The 16,748-nt window shown below is 44.7% G+C and overlaps 1 protein-coding gene across 1 annotated transcript; it reads left to right on the top strand.

The window, feature by feature from the left end:
- The first annotated feature begins 5,133 nt into the window (after positions 1–5,133).
- On the top strand, positions 5,134–16,344 carry LOC123153621 (putative B3 domain-containing protein Os04g0347400). The gene is made up of 6 exons (XM_044572654.1): positions 5,134–5,173; positions 5,261–5,314; positions 6,286–6,360; positions 6,450–6,824; positions 15,761–16,090; positions 16,336–16,344. Exons 3-6 carry the CDS (start codon positions 6,298–6,300, stop codon positions 16,342–16,344), a joined length of 777 nt encoding a protein of 258 aa, XP_044428589.1. The 5' UTR covers positions 5,134–5,173; positions 5,261–5,314; positions 6,286–6,297.
- The last annotated feature ends 404 nt before the right edge of the window (positions 16,345–16,748 follow it).

Raw genomic sequence — 16,748 nt, 5'->3', positions numbered from 1 at the left:
ATCCGTGAAAGGACCTGAATATTGATGTAGATTAGATGTAAACTAGGAAAACTCTCATTGATGTAGATTTGATGCAATCTTGGAAATGGCATTCATGTAAATTGACAGTGGTGTTATTGTTGGTGGTTTAACCAAAATAGTTCTTAGTGGCAGCATATATTGTTATTGTTGGTTGTTTAACCACCTCTGTTTTTTGTGAACCATCATGTTTTAGTTATCTTTTCTTTTCTCCCATGTGAAATCTGTATTTCCATTTGAACTACTTTTTATTGCTCCCATGTGAAATCAGTAAACCATGTGAACTGGACTAAAGTAGTGAGGAATTGGAAATAGCTGAATGTTGTGCTTAGGCAGTTAGCATATAAACTTGGGTGCCTACCTTATTTTCTGGAATTTTAGCTTCCATTACTTCCATCCATTTTCATTAATTAATGTTGATGCACTTAGATTGATTTACTAAGTTGCAACAATTTGTTGTCTTTGGCAGATGGACAGAAGCTGGATTAGAGAAGGAGTTAGAAAGTTTTCGAAAGAACATATGAAAGGATTTGATGATTTCATGGCATTTGTTCGGGAAAATTTTGCCAACGATGCTCACATTCTTTGCCCATGTTGTGAATGCCTCAACCGTCCAAGAATGGCTCAAGGAAGAGTGGAAGATCATCTGCTTCTTAATGGGATGTCCAGCACATATGATAGATGGATATATCCTGGAGAACCTTTAGACAGACAACCTCAACATTTTGAAGCTGATACAGAGGCCCCTCATATGATGGGTGGTGGTGATGCTGGCATTGATTTCATGGAAAAGGTTTTGCGAGATAATGCTGTTTTGGAGGAAGAGGATGGGCATGAAGATGATAGGATTCCTGACCTATTGAAGGATTTGTACGATGCTGAAGATCGTGCTGATGGACAGAAATCATTGTTTGTTGAGGTGTTAGAGGAGGCGAAGCGCGCAGCTCATGAAGGGGGTAAATTTTCAAGATTTACCTTCACCGTGAAGTTACTCCACATCAAGTCTTTCTACCGGATTAGCAATGCCGCATTCAACGCAATACTCCGTCTTTTGAGCTTGCAATTCCCTAATAGTTGTGTTCCCAGATCTTAGATGAAGCATTGAGCATAATCCGCAGGCTGGGGTTAGGTTATGTGTCAATACATGTGTGCCCAAATAACTGTGTCTTGTTTCGGAAGGATTTAGCAAAGCATGACAACTGTCCAAAATGCAATGCATCTAGGTGGAAAGATGCTGATGGGAAGAAGTCAATACCGGAGAAGGTACTGAGGCACTTTCCCTTGATACCAAGGCTGCAGCGGATGTTCATCTCGAAGAAATCATCGCGTGAGGTACAGTGGCACAAGCTGAAGCGGCAACCTGTGGATAATGAGCTGAGCCATCCAGCGGATGGAGAGGCATGGAAAGAGTTTGACCGTATACATTTTGATTTTGCTGCAGATCCAAGGAACATAAAACTTGGCATTGCCACAGATGGGTTTAATCCGTTTGGGAACATGAGCACGTCTTATAGCATGTGGCCAGTTTTTGTGGTGCCGTACAACCTGCCACCATGGGCATGCATGGATCAGTCCAACTTCATGATGTCATTGCTTATCCCGGGTCCAGATTCTCCAGGAAAGGATTTTGATGTCTTTATGGAGCCCCTCGTAGAAGAACTGCTCCAGCTCTGGACTGGTGTACCTACATACGATGCCTTGAGTCTGGAAGAAAAGTTCAATCTATGTGCTGCGATCATATGGTCCATCCATGATTTCCCGGCTCTGCACACTCTATCTGGGAGGATCACAGCGGGTTATCAGGCTTGTGTCCATTGTGACAAAGACCCTTGCTCAAAGAGAATAAGGAGCAAGATATGCTATATTGGGCACCGCCGCTTTCTTCCCCGAAACCATCGCTGGCGAAGAAGCAAAGATTTTAATGGTGAGAATGAAACCCGTGACAAGCCAGCTGAATTCACTAAAGAAGAGCTGGAGCAGCAACTTGAAAAGGTGAAAGATGTGAGACCAGGAAAGCTGGCGAAGAAAAGAAAGCGTGAGGAAGGTCAATGTTGGGACTGGAGGTCTTGTTTGTGGGACCTGCCATACTGGGCTGATCTGAAATTAAGGCATAATCTCGATGTAATGCACATTGAGAAAAACATATGCGAGAATCTACTAGGGATGTTTCTGAACATTGAAGGGAAGACAAAGGACACGGTTAGTTCTTGGCTTGATTTGGAGGACATGGGCATAAGAGAAGATTTGCATCTACAGCACAATGAAGATGAAGATTCATTTGAAATTCCACCAGCATGGTATACAATGAATAAAGAACAAAAGCTTGCATTCTGTGAATTCCTAAGAGCGGTGAAATTTCCAGATGGTTATGCTACTAACCTAGCAAAGTGTGTTACTTCTGATGGATTCAAGCTTTCAGTACTGAAAACCCATGATTGTCACATCCTCCTCCAAAGGATTTTACCGGCGGGCCTCCGAGGAATCATGCACAAGGATATATAAGAAGCGATTGCTAAGCTGGGAAATTTCTTTAGAGAACCGTGCTGCAAAACCCTCAAGTTAACTGTCTTGGAAAGACTTGAAAAAGAAATCCCAATTATTCTTTGCAAGCTCGAGAAGATTTTCCCTCCAGCTTTCTTCACCGTGATGGTCCATTTGGCGGTGCACTTACCCAAAGAGGCAATGCTTAGAGGCCCTGTGCAATACGGTTGGATGTACCCAATAAAAAGAAGGCTGCTTACTTGTAAGCGTTATGTGCGAAACACAGCAAGACCTGAAGGTTCTATTGCTGAAGCATATGTCGTTGACGAGTGCTTGACTTTTTGCTCTAGATACTTTGGTGATGTGGAAACAAGATGGAACCGGCCAGGCAGAAATAGAGAGCGGTCTGATTCGCAAAGTGGTGATGTCTCTGTTTTCAACCATGGTGTGAACTTTCTTGGAGCCTCACAATACTTGGAGGCTGGTGATGAGTATGACAAGATGGTTTTGTTTGTGCTCAGCAATTGCGCCGAGGTTCTACCATATATCGAGTGCGTTATATCTTGTGCACTCATTATATATATATATATTTTTTTGCTTGGGTTGGCACCAGCCTAATATTTTAATTCACATGTTTTGTTGGCATTGTAGGAAATGCAAGGAAGAGTTAAATCAGGAAGAAAGCAATATCAATGTTGATAAAAGGGTTGCCAAGGTGTTTGCTAATTGGTTTAAGAATCATGTGAGATCTTCAACCACATGTTTTATGTTTTCTGTGTTATTCACCCATTGTTAAATACCATTGTTTGCTAAATGGTTTATTTGTGCAGATTGGAAAGTTGCATGAGGAGAAGAAGGTCAGTGATGATCTATTTGCTTTGGCATGCTTAACGGATAAGCGAGTGAGAGTGTATTCAGCATGCATTGCTGACGGTGTCCAGTACCACACCGTTGACCGCGAGGAAAAAAGGAAGACACAGAATAGTGGAATCGTCACTGAGGGGTCACATGATGGTGAGATCATTGACTTCTATGGTCAGTTGAGAAGCATCGTAGAGTTGCAGTACAACTCTAGTGGAGGCATCCATCGCTCGGTTGTCTTATTTTGATGTGACTGGTTTGAGCTTGGTAGCAAGAAGAGGAGAGACTCTTTTGTCAAATATGATGGCCACTTCAAAAGCATCAACACTGCAAGGTGCTGGTATAAGAGTGATCCCTTTATTCTAACAACACAAGCAACAATGGTGTTTTATCTGCCAGACACTCTTTTGCACGGAAAATGGCGAGTTGTGCAAAACTTTCAGCACAGACACTTGTGGAGTGTGACTGAAACTGAAGTGGAAAAGGGCCCCGGTGATGGTGGACTAACATACCAAGATGATGACTCTACGAAAGTTCCGTTGCAAGCTGATGATGACTCTATGGAAGTTCCGGTGCAAAGCAGAGTGCGAAGGGACCTGGAACGTGTGATCATTGGCGCTGCAACAGTTGAAGGCATCAAGAAAAGAAGAAAGGTGGTAGAGGATGGACATGAAAGCGAGGATGAGGAAAACCGGACTAGTCATACTATGCTGCAATATTGTAGTGATGATGAGGAAAACAGGAGTGGGCATAGAGTTCCTTGTTTTCGTATCGACGACAATGAGTAGCGAAGGTAAATTTGGTCTCCTTGGTGATCTAATGCTATTTTGTCTCCTTGGTAGTTGTTGTTGATGTGATCCTGATGTAGTTTTTCTACTACAAATCTCTCCAGGTACCAAAATGCATGAGACTGTGTAGTGATGGAGAGGCAGATGATGGTTGAAGATACAATGCAAAATGATGTAGTTTTGGTGACGGAAGATACAATGCAAAATGAAGATGTTGTTTTGAATGATGAAGCAAAATGATGAACTGAAGATGTTGTTTTTAGAGCTGTTTTTCTTAGTTTTGGTGATCATGTAGTTTTGGTTGTGATGTAAAAGATTGCAAAATGATGTTGTTTTTGGACTGAAGATGTTTTTTGAACTGAAGATGTTGTTTTTGGTGAACTGAAGATGTTTTCAGAGCTGTTTTAACTGAATTTTTGGGCGCGCTCCATCAGACAGCCATCTGATCCCACGCGCGGCCCCATTTCATTGTGAGCAAAAAAATATGCGCGAGCGGGGACTCGAACCCACGACCGTGCGCTTGTTTCACTGTGTTTCTACCACTAGGCTAGGAAGAGGCTACTGGTCGTCCACTCTATGCCATCTCTTTTCAAATCATCAAACAAGTTAAGTATCAAACAGAGACCTCGCTTACAAGTGGGCCACTCGACCAACTCACTGACAAGTGGGCCATTTTGCTACTCTACCCACTGGACCCTTTTCCCCTGAGCTACCAAAAAATATTGGGCGAGCGGGGGCTCGAACCCACGACATGCCGCTTATTCCATTGTTTTTCTACCACTGGGCTAGTTAGAGGCTGTTGGTTTTGTACTCTATGCCAACCCTTTTCAATATATCAAAACAGAACTCGCTGACAAGTGGACCCACTCTTTGCCCCACTCCTCCTGTCCACTTGACCCGCTCCTCCTCTCCATTATCCACTCGACCCACTCCTCCTCTCCGCCGCTGGCATCCCCTTCTCCTCCATCGACGGTGACGACCTCCCAGGCGAACCACTCCTCCATCGACAGTGACGGCCTCCTAAGGTATGAATCCACCGAGTCCTTCTTGTTCCTCTTCCTATTGATTAGATTAGGGTTCCCTGGCACATGCTGATTAGGGTTCCATTATAGATAGAGTAGTAGATCAAGAGCAGGCACAAGCTCAAGCAGTCGCCGTCCCCCCAGGTCCGTTCTGTTCCCCCTGTGTTCTTTGTCGACAAGGCCAACAAGGCCAACAAGCATGCTGATTTAGGAGTTACTCGTATTGTGCCTGCGCGTATGGCTAATTTAGGGATTTTGCAGACTGAATTAGGCATTTAGGTTTAGGTCCCTTTTGGCCATGTTCAGTTGATGTGGTGCTACCTTGCTAGGTATGCTAGTTTCCCTGTGGTTCTCTTCACAGCGACGTAGAATTCATCAGAAATAGAAAAGGCAGACCGAAAGGGGAAAAAATGATGCCAACACTTATAATGTTGCAAGTGTATTAGTATTTTCCAATTTTGTTTGTTTGTTTTTAAAATAAACATGTTTATATTTATCTAAAAAGATGCAGCGGCACACTGGAGCAGTTAAACTTGTAGGGGATCTAGCCTCCAGTGGCCTTTGGCTATATAAACCCTAGCAAAGCAAATTAAGCCAGTAGCTCTGAATCTCTGAAATTCTAGTGTTAAATTCAGTTTTTTACATGACTATATCGGTGTCAAGCCAATAGCTTTCATGCGCATATCGACGACTATAAAGCTGTTCAGTTTTGTACATGACTGTATTGGGTAGGTGTGTTTAAATTGAGAATCTAGGGTTCAGTTCTTAAGTGCTGGGTTCTAACAAAATGTAGCACATGGGAAGATATGGTCCATTTATAGTAGATATGGTTCATTGTAGATATGGTCCATTTATAGTAGATATGATCCTGATGCTGTGTTTGCCATTTATAGTAGACATGGGCACATGGGTAGATATGGTCCATTGTAGATAGAGTAGTAGTATTCCAAATGTTCACAAGTGCATTGCTTTTTTTCTCACTTTTGCTATCATAAATATCCACAAGTGCATTGCTCTTCTCATTTTTATCACTTTTGCCATCATAAACTTGGTTCTGTTCCTATTTATGTCCATCCTGTTCACAAGTGCTTCTTCCTCTCCTTTTGCTTGTTTAGAGTAGAAGTGAGATGGCTGGCTTGGAAGGTTTTGAGTTCTTCGAGATCATAATTGAGAAATCTTGCAGTAGGCAGGTATATTTATCATCACTCATTTCTTTATCATCACTCTGCTGTCTAGTGCTTGATTGCCACAATTAACCACTGCTTGACCCTCGCTGTAGAGGCTGCCTGACAAGTTTGCGAAGATGCTCGCGGGCCGTGAGCCCCACAAAGTGAAGCTGCGGGAGGCCGACAGCGGGCTTCACAGGCTGTGGAAAGTGTTGGTGGTGTTTGATGGTGAAGGCCACATGTACCTAGGGCCCGGCTGGGAGCATTTCGCCCACGCCCATGAGCTACAGCTCGGGTACTTCCTTGTCTTCCGCTACGACGGCGACGCCATGTTCACCGTGAAGATGTTCGACAACACCATGTGCCGCATGTACTACCAGCACGACGACGATGCCAGTAAGCTCTCTGCCTCTCTTCTTCCTGTCCTTTTGGCTTCCTCTACCTGCGCGATGACAACACCATGTTCACACTTTGTTGCATTTGGCCAGGCAATGGGAGCAGTAGCGGGGATGATGAGGAGCAGAGCGGGGATGACGACGAGGAGCAGAGTGGGGATGACGAGGAGCAGAGCGGGGATGACGAGGAGCAGCCTATTCTGGCTGACGACGAACATGCTATGGTGGTGGCTGACGACGACCCTGCTATGTTGGTGGCGGACGAAGACCTCGCGATGGTGGTGGCGGACGACGACCTCGCGATGGTGGCGGCGCCTGCAATCCCACAGCTTGGCGACAGGACCATGCCAATTGTGGTAGAGGAGTACATCCGCGTTGGGATTTGCCACTCTGAGCGCATCAGGTTGATGAAGGAGAAGAAGGAGGAGTGAAGGTGTTAAGAAGGTGTTCAGCATGTTAGGTTTAAGCTTGTTAGTGTAATATGAACATGTCAATGTTAAGTATGTCAGGTTTAATTTTGTGCATGCTCATGGATGCTGTATGACAGTGTCATCTAAACAAGTCATGTTTTTAACAGTGAATATTCAGTTTGGTAATTGATGGGAACTGAAATTTTTTATGCATGCTCATGGATGAAAGATAAAATTATGGGTTTTTGTGCATGCTCATGTATGAAACAATATAAGTTTCATTTTTTGAATGCTAAAAACATGACTCAAACCCTAGCCACCGATGACCGCCGTGACTAAATCCGCCGGTTTTTGAAAACACTGTAAAAAATTCAAAAAAAATCAAAAAAATGGGAGACCTCTGCGTCACATCATCAAATGTGGCCTACCAACTAGCAAAAATACTAAACTTGCAATACCGGCGTTTTCTTGAAAAAGTATTCTCAAAAACGACCTACCACGAACGAAGATTCATGGCTTTCAAGCCAAACTAGCAATGATATGGCCGCATCCGTTGAATAGTTTCTGATAATATGCCCAAATTGGGTGCATGCCTCCGTCTTGTGATGTCAAACAATGTTGCCAAAGCGAGGTTCCAACTTGTTTAACAAAAAAACCTTTTTTTCATTTTTTGAATGCAAAAGACATGCGTTTTTTGTGAAGCGGCTACAAGGAGGGGCACCCCAAACGGCGCCATTCCATGCCTATCTCAAAGTAGGCCCTATTTTACGGACGGTCGCCAAAAAGCATGCATTTCCGACCCTCGTAGCTACTCCCGGCAATTCGGACCACCTTCGGCCGATTCAGCTGGAACCGGCTGGAATTTGAACTGCCGGTCCTCCATAGCTTGCCCGTTATTTTCACTAAAAATGCTTTTTAGCTTCACAGGCAGGCATTCCATCACAGAATCGACAACAGATTTGCACGGCTCAAACCCTAGCCACGGACGGTCGCCGCGACGAAATCGGCCAGTTTTTGAAAACACCGTAAAAAATTCAAAAAAAATCAAAAAAATGGGAGACCTCCGCGTCACATCATCAAATATGGCCTACCAACTAGCAAAAATACTAAACTTGCAATACCGGCGTTTTCTTGAAAAAGTGTTCTAAAAAACGACCTACCACGGACGAAGATTCTTGTCTTTCAAGCCAAACTAGCAATGATATGGCCGCATCCGTTGAATAGTTTCTGATAATATGCCCAAATTGGGCGCATGCCTCCGTCTTGTGATGGCAAACAATGTTGCCAAAGCGAGGTTCCAACTTGTTTGACAAAAAAACCGTTTTTCATTTTTGGAATGCAAAAGACATGCGTTTTTCGTGAAGCGGCTATAAGGAGGGGCACCCCAAACGGCGCCATTCCATGCCTATCTCAAAGTAGGCCTTATTTTACGGACGGTCGCCAAAAAGCATGCATTTCCGACCCTCGTAGCTACTCCCGGCAATTCGGACCACCTTCGGCCGATTCAGCTGGAACCGACTGGAATTTGAACTACGGGTCCTCCATAGCTTGCCCGTTATTTTCACTAAAAATGCTTTTTAGCTTCACAGGCAGGCATTCCATCATAGAATCGACAACAGATTTGCACGGCTCAAACCCTAGCCACGGACGGTCGCCGCGACGAAATCGGACGGTTTTTGAAAACACCGTAAAAAATTCAAAAAAATCAAAAAAATGGGAGACCTCCGCGTCACATCATCAAATGTGGCCTACCAACTAGCAAAAATACTAAACTTGCAATACCGGCGTTTTCTTGAAAAAGGGTTCTCAAAAACGACCTACCACGAACGAAGATTCATGGCTTTCAAGCCAAACTAGCAATGATATGGCCGCATCCGTTGAATAGTTTCTGATAATATGCCCAAATTGGGCGCATGCCTCCATCTTGTGATGGCAAACAATGTTGCCAAAGCGAGGTTCCAACTTGTTTAACAAAAAAACCTTTTTTTCATTTTTTGAATGCAAAAGACATGCGTTTTTCGTGAAGCGGCTACAAGGAGGGGCACCCCAAACGGCGCCATTCCATGCCTATCTCAAAGTAGGCCCTATTTTACGGACGGTCGCCAAAAAGCATGCATTTCCGACCCTCGTAGCTACTCCCGGCAATTCGGACCACCTTCGGCCGATTCAGCTGGAACCGGCTGGAATTTGAACTGCGGGTCCTCCATAGCTTGCCCGTTATTTTCACTAAAAATGCTTTTTAGCTTCACAGGCAGGCATTCCATCACAGAATCGACAACAGATTTGCACGGCTCAAACCCTAGCCACGGACGGTCGCCGCGACGAAATCGGCCAGTTTTTGAAAACACCGTAAAAAATTCAAAAAAAATCAAAAAAATGGGAGACCTCCGCGTCACATCATCAAATGTGGCCTACCAACTAGCAAAAATACTAAACTTGCAATACCGGCGTTTTCTTGAAAAAGTGTTCTAAAAAACGACCTACCACGAACGAAGATTCATGTCTTTCAAGCCAAACTAGCAATGATATGGCCGCATCCGTTGAATAGTTTCTGATAATATGCCCAAATTGGGCGCATGCCTCCGTCTTGTGATGGCAAACAATGTTGCCAAAGCGAGGTTCCAACTTGTTTGACAAAAAAACCGTTTTTCATTTTTTGAATGCAAAAGACATGCGTTTTTCATGAAGCGGCTACAAGGAGGGGCACCCCAAACGGCGCCATTCCATGCCTATCTCAAAGTAGGCCCTATTTTACGGACGGTGGCCAAAAAGCATGCATTTCCGACCCTCGTAGCTACTCCCAGCAATTCGGACCACCTTCGGCCGATTCAGCTGGAACCGACTGGAATTTGAACTACGGGTCCTCCATAGCTTGCCCGTTATTTTCACTAAAAATGCTTTTTAGCTTCACAGGCAGGCATTCCATCACAGAATCGACAACAGATTTGCACGGCTCAAACCCTAGCCACGGACGGTCGCCACGACGAAATCGGCCGGTTTTTGAAAACACCGTAAAAAATTCAAAAAAATCAAAAAAATGGGAGACCTCCGCGTCACATCATCCAATGTGGCCTACCAACTAGCAAAAATACTAAACTTGCAATACCGGCGTTTTCTTGAAAAAGGGTTCTCAAAAACGACCTACCACGAACGAAGATTCATGGCTTTCAAGCCAAACTAGCAATGATATGGCCGCATCCGTTGAATAGTTTCTGATAATATGCCCAAATTGGGCGCATGCCTCCGTCTTGTGATGGCAAACAATGTTGCCAAAGCGAGGTTCCAACTTGTTTGACAAAAAAACCGTTTTTCATTTTTTGAATGCAAAAGACATGCATTTTTCATGAAGCGGCTACAAGGAGGGGCACCCCAAACGGCGCCATTCCATGCCTATCTCAAAGTAGGCCCTATTTTACGGACGGTCGCCAAAAAGCATGCATTTCCGACCCTCGTAGCTACTCCCGGCAATTCGGACCACCTTCGGCCGATTCAGCTGGAACCGTCTAGAATTTGAACTGCGGGTCCTCCATAGCTTGCCCATTATTTTCACTAAAAATGCTTTTTAGCTTCACAGGCAGGCATTCCATCACAGAATCGACAACAGATTTGCACGGCTCAAACCCTAGCCACGGACGGTCGCCGCGACGAAATCGGCCAGTTTTTGAAAACACCGTAAAAAATTCAAAAAAAATCAAAAAAATGGGAGACCTCCGCGTCACATCATCAAATGTGGCCTACCAACTAGCAAAAATACTAAACTTGCAATACCGGCGTTTTCTTGAAAAAGTGTTCTAAAAAACGACCTACCACGAACGAAGATTCATGTCTTTCAAGCCAAACTAGCAATGATATGGCCGCATCCGTTGAATAGTTTCTGATAATATGCCCAAATTGGGCGCATGCCTCCGTCTTGTGATGGCAAACAATGTTGCCAAAGCGAGGTTCCAACTTGTTTGACAAAAAAACCGTTTTTCATTTTTTGAATGCAAAAGACATGCGTTTTTCGTGAAGCGGCTACAAGGAGGGGCACCCCAAACGGCGCCATTCCATGCCTATCTCAAAGTAGGCCCTATTTTACGGACGGTCGCCAAAAAGCATGCATTTCCGACCCTCGTAGCTACTCCCGGCAATTCGGACCACCTTCGGCCGATTCAGCTGGAACCGACTGGAATTTGAACTATGGGTCCTCCATAGCTTGCCCGTTATTTTCACTAAAAATGCTTTTTAGCTTCACAGGCAGGCATTCCATCACAGAATCGACAACAGATTTGCACGGCTCAAACCCTAGCCACGGACGGTCGCCGCGACGAAATCGGCCGGTTTTTGAAAACACCGTAAAAAATTCAAAAAAATCAAAAAAATGGGAGACCTCCGCGTCACATCATCAAATGTGGCCTACCAACTAGCAAAAATACTAAACTTGCAATACCGGCGTTTTCTTGAAAAAGGGTTCTCAAAAACGACCTACCACGAACGAAGATTCATGGCTTTCAAGCCAAACTAGCAATGATATGGCCGCATCCGTTGAATAGTTTCTGATAATATGCCCAAATTGGGCGCATGCCTCCGTCTTGTGATGGCAAACAATGTTGCCAAAGCGAGGTTCCAACTTGTTTGACAAAAAAACCGTTTTTCATTTTTTGAATGCAAAAGACATGTGTTTTTCGTGAAGCGGCTACAAGGAGGGGCACCCCAAACGGCGCAAGTCCATGCCTATCTCAAAGTAGGCCCTATTTTACGGACGGTCGCCAAAAAGCATGCATTTTCGACCCTCGTAGCTACTCCCGGCAAATCGGACCACCTTCGGCCGATTCAGCTGGAACCGGCTGCAATTTGAACTGCGGGTCCTCCATAGCTTGCCAGTTATTTTCACTAAAAATGCTTTTTAGCTTCACAGGCAGGCATTCCATCACAGAATCGACAACAGATTTGCACGGCTCAAACCCTAGCCACGGACGGTCGCCGCGACGAAATCGGCCAGTTTTTGAAAACACCGTAAAAAATTCAAAAAAAATCAAAAAAATGGGAGACCTCCGCGTCACATCATCAAATGTGGCCTACCAACTAGCAAAAATACTAAACTTGCAATACCGGCGTTTTCTTGAAAAAGTGTTCTAAAAAACGACCTACCACGAACGAAGATTCATGTCTTTCAAGCCAAACTAGCAATGATATGGCCGCATCCGTTGAATAGTTTCTGATAATATGCCCAAATTGGGCGCATGCCTCCGTCTTGTGATGGCAAACAATGTTGCCAAAGCGAGGTTCCAACTTGTTTGACAAAAAAACCGTTTTTCATTTTTTGAATGCAAAAGACATGCGTTTTTCGTGAAGCGGCTACAAGGAGGGGCACCCCAAACGGCGCCATTCCATGCCTATCTCAAAGTAGGCCCTATTTTACGGACGGTCGCCAAAAATCATGCATTTCCGACCCTCGTAGCTACTCCCGGCAATTCGGACCACCTTCGGCCGATTCAGCTGGAACCGACTGGAATTTGAACTACGGGTCCTCCATAGCTTGTCCGTTATTTTCACTAAAAATGCTTTTTAGCTTCACAGGCAGGCATTCCATCACAGAATCGACAACAGATTTGCACGGCTCAAACCCTAGCCACGGACGGTCGCCGCGACGAAATCGGCCGGTTTTTGAAAACACCGTAAAAAATTCAAAAAAATCAAAAAAATGGGAGACCTCCGCGTCACATCATCAAATGTGGCCTACCAACTAGCAAAAATACTAAACTTGCAATACCGGCGTTTTCTTGAGCTACTCGGTATGATTTTAACCATGATTTCTACAAAGTTTACAAAAAAACCCTATTTTTTTCTACACCCAGACCCAAAAGGATTTCCCTCCCACACCAAAATTTTCCCTCCACAAAAATTTCCCTCTCCCAAAATTTCCCTCCGCTCCCTCCACTCCCTCTCCCACTACCAGGCAGGACCCACCACTCCCTCTCCCACTAACACGCGGGATCCCCTCCCCTCCCCTCCCAAAATTTCCCCATTCCCCTCCCCTCTCCCCGACGAACCCTAGATTCTCCCTCCATTCCCCACCTCCCTGCTCCGCGCCGCCCCGCTCCCCACCCTAGCGCCGCCCCTCCTCTGCTCCGCCCCGCCCTGCTCCCACTCTCTCCCCTGCTCCGTGCCGCCCCGCCACGTCTCATCGTGGTGCGCCGCCCACCCCGACGACGAATCCACCCTTCTCTCTTCCCTCGACGACGGTTGCTACATCGACGGCTACATCAACGACAGTGAGTACATCGGCGACGGTGGCTACATCATCCACATCATCAACGATCAATGACGGTACCCCTCTCCTCTCCCCTCTCCCCCTAGGGTTTGGTAGATCCCCCTCCTGGTCGACCTAGGGTTAGGATTCGGTCGATCTAGGGTTAGGATTCGGTCAATCTAGGGTTAGGATTCGGTTGATCTATGAGCTCCTGGTGGTTCTTGTTCATGTTCATTGGACAAGTTGTTCATGTTCATCGAGCTCCTGGTTCTTGTTCTTGTTCATGTCGATCTAGGGATAGGATTCATTTTCTTGTCAATCTAGGGTTAGGATTCGCGCGTCAGCTCCTCCCTCCCTGCTCGAACCCTACTGATACAAAACGTGCTCGCCAGATTCACTCATGGTGCTTGGCTTGGGTCACAGTTGGTTATGTTGCATGCGTGTCCTTGTGCACTTGTAGTGTTTGATCCCCCTCATGGTTTAGGGTTCATGTTGATGGAGAGGAAGTGCATGATTTTAGGGGATGGGGGTGGATGAGGAGGTGGATGAGGTTTGAGGAAGACCTCCCTCTGGTTCATGGTTCATGTTGCTTGTGTATGATTTAATTACTTGGCTTGTATCAGTAGCACTTGGAGAAGGTGCCCCTCAGGGCCTCTCATGCTACCCATTCCTGTTGTTTTGAGGTTATGGGTGGGTTTGTTGTGCGTTTGGTTATATTGTGCTTGTGCGTTGGTCTGGTTCGTGGCGTGTTTACCGCTCTTGTGAGCGGGGCGTTGTGTCACTGATGTTTCTGAACCTGGTGTTTATGTCGTATCTCTCTGATGAGATGTATGGCCAAGTGAATGTTGTCATCATCACTATTCACCCCTATGAAACCAGTAGTTTATTTCCCTTTGATTTCATCAAAAATGATGCCTTGTGCTGGCCCAAGATGTTGTAATATCGTTCTATGGCTGCCCATGATCTGTCCTTTTTTTGCGGGTATGGCGTTCTTTCTGTACTCAAACACAAAAGCAATTTGTGTTAAGTAGAAGGTGTTGTGTTCAGTCACCAAGCTATAGTGGAATTACATGATTCAGATGAGCATTTCTTTATCAGCATAGAGGTCGTCCCGTGTGGCCCTCTCGCCTTTTTTTGTTGTTGTTGTTGCAAAGACCGGGAACTTTATTGAGCAGTTGAGAGTATTTTTTCATCTGCTTTTGTACTTCTGCAAGTACTGTTGTTTCATGCTTTACTAGTGGAAACATCTAGTTGTTTTGAAGGTCCTCATGATATACTCGTCTAGCTTGCTGTCAGACTGTCTAAGCATGTGTACATGACACCAATTCACTAGTTCATGTTGCTTTCTTGCTAACATACATGTTGCTTGCAAGCATACATGCTTAATTAGGGTTTCCATTAGCAGTACTTGCTTGTATCAGCAGCACATGGAGAAGAAGCTACTTGCTTTCTTATTAATTAGGGTTTGTATCAATAGTATTTGCTTGCTTCTTTTCAATTTCCTTCAATGCTTGCTTGTTTCTATTAGTAGCACTTTGCTTGCTTGCTTGTTTAGTGTACACATATTTCCACTATACATGCATGCTTGTTTAGTGCACTTACATGTTTGCTTAATTAATAATAGTACATCACTGTATGTGCATGATGGTCCAAATGCTTTCCTTTATTGATACAAGTGCATCATTTTACTTTATCCCTGTTGTATATGATTGTTGTTTATTCTATTTTGCAAGCACCACCTCAAGATCATCCATGGCAAGGAGGACAAGGTCAAGCATGAGGCCAACCGTTGGTATGCAACTTTCTCCTTGTGGCCAGTTTCATAAAATCTGTGTCTTAATATGCTAAGTGAAATGTATTGCAGCAATCTGAATAAGCTGGCTTAATTGTGCCTGTGTGTTGTTAGTCTTCCTTACCTGAATAACTAGGATTAAATGATAATAAAATTTCATAAGATATGTTTGGCTGCCTGTCCATGCATTCCAAACATTCACCTAATAGTTATGTTTCATGTATCATGCAAAGAAGAGCCTCTCACCGAGTACGAGAAGGTTAGGGCTAGAAATATCATGAGGAACAATCGGATGTTCCAGTCCCTTGGCATCGGTGCAATAGCGTCGATGATTAGGAAAACAAATGGTGTACATGAAGGTAGAAGTGATGAGGTTCAAGAGGGTAGTGGAGTTATCAATGATGACCCAGAGTACAATCCTAAGGAGGATGAAGTTATTGATGGAGAGGAAGTGGATGATGTTGTAGTCAACAAGATTGTTAAGGTGCAAACTCTGTCTTGCTTGGAGGGTTGGGGTTCTGTTATTCTATGTTATTCCTTGTGCTCACATATTTCTCTTGTGTTCTAATGCTTTTTTCCGTGATGTTTATACGAGGCACTAAAGGAATCTAGGACGAAGAGGCCTGGTGTTAAGAAGACAGTCAGCAAGAAGCACAAGAGCTCAGAAACATCTCCTGCAATGCCTCCAGGAAGGGAGATGGCCCCAGATCCAGGACAAAAAAAGAGGATCTTGGAACCTGATGAACCTACCCTTGATAAAGTCACAAGGCAGAAAGCAAGGATGGCGACTGCGACGGACCATCAGGAAAGTATGCTGCTCATGGACTCTCAGACCTCGGTGCAAACGGGTGATGAGTTGCCGCCCATGGATGAAGGAACCACTCTCAGCATGGATGGAAATGGCACTATCTGCCTAGATGAAGCAGTAACCATCTGCATTGATGAAGCAGGCACTATCCACACAGACCTCAGCCCTGTTGCACCTTCTATTGACAGGAACGCTGTCATCAATGAAGAAGAACAGCAGCTTGTGCTTCAATCGGGCAAGTTGACCTTTGCAATGCTATCTTTTACTAGTGCATTTTCCAAATGGAATGATCATGTATGCTTTTGTTGATTCCTGCATTTGTCGATTTCTATTCTAATTTATGAGTTCAGTTTCATTTTCAGATGCAATGACTCCCAAGACTAGACTTAGAAAGGGCAGAGGGCTAGAGAGGATCACCAAATCGCCTGGTAGCAAGGTGCCTATCCAAATTGCCGAAGGGATGATTCGTCCAGAGAAGCCTCTGCAGGCAGCAAAGCTTGCTTCTGAGTGTGGACTCGTTGCAAAAAGCCATCTTCCGGTTCTTCCTCACTTCAAGCTATACAAAAAAAATGCTAGTCTATTGGAGAACTACATTGGGAAAGTTGCTGTAAGCTACTTGTTTCATAGTTAATGTGCTATCTATTTTCTGTTACACCTATGCATGATCACTAATATTGTTCCTACCTTGTTTGCTATCTTGGTAGGCAAATTTTGAGATGAACACGGACTCGGAGACCATCAAGACCTCGTGCAAAGATATTCTGCACAAATATTC

The sequence above is a fragment of the Triticum aestivum genome, chromosome 7A (genome assembly GCF_018294505.1).
Source record: "Triticum aestivum cultivar Chinese Spring chromosome 7A, IWGSC CS RefSeq v2.1, whole genome shotgun sequence".
NCBI lineage: Eukaryota > Viridiplantae > Streptophyta > Magnoliopsida > Poales > Poaceae > Triticum > Triticum aestivum.
The sequence above is the reverse complement of the archived record's forward strand: the minus strand, read 5'-3'. Positions and strand labels throughout refer to the sequence as shown.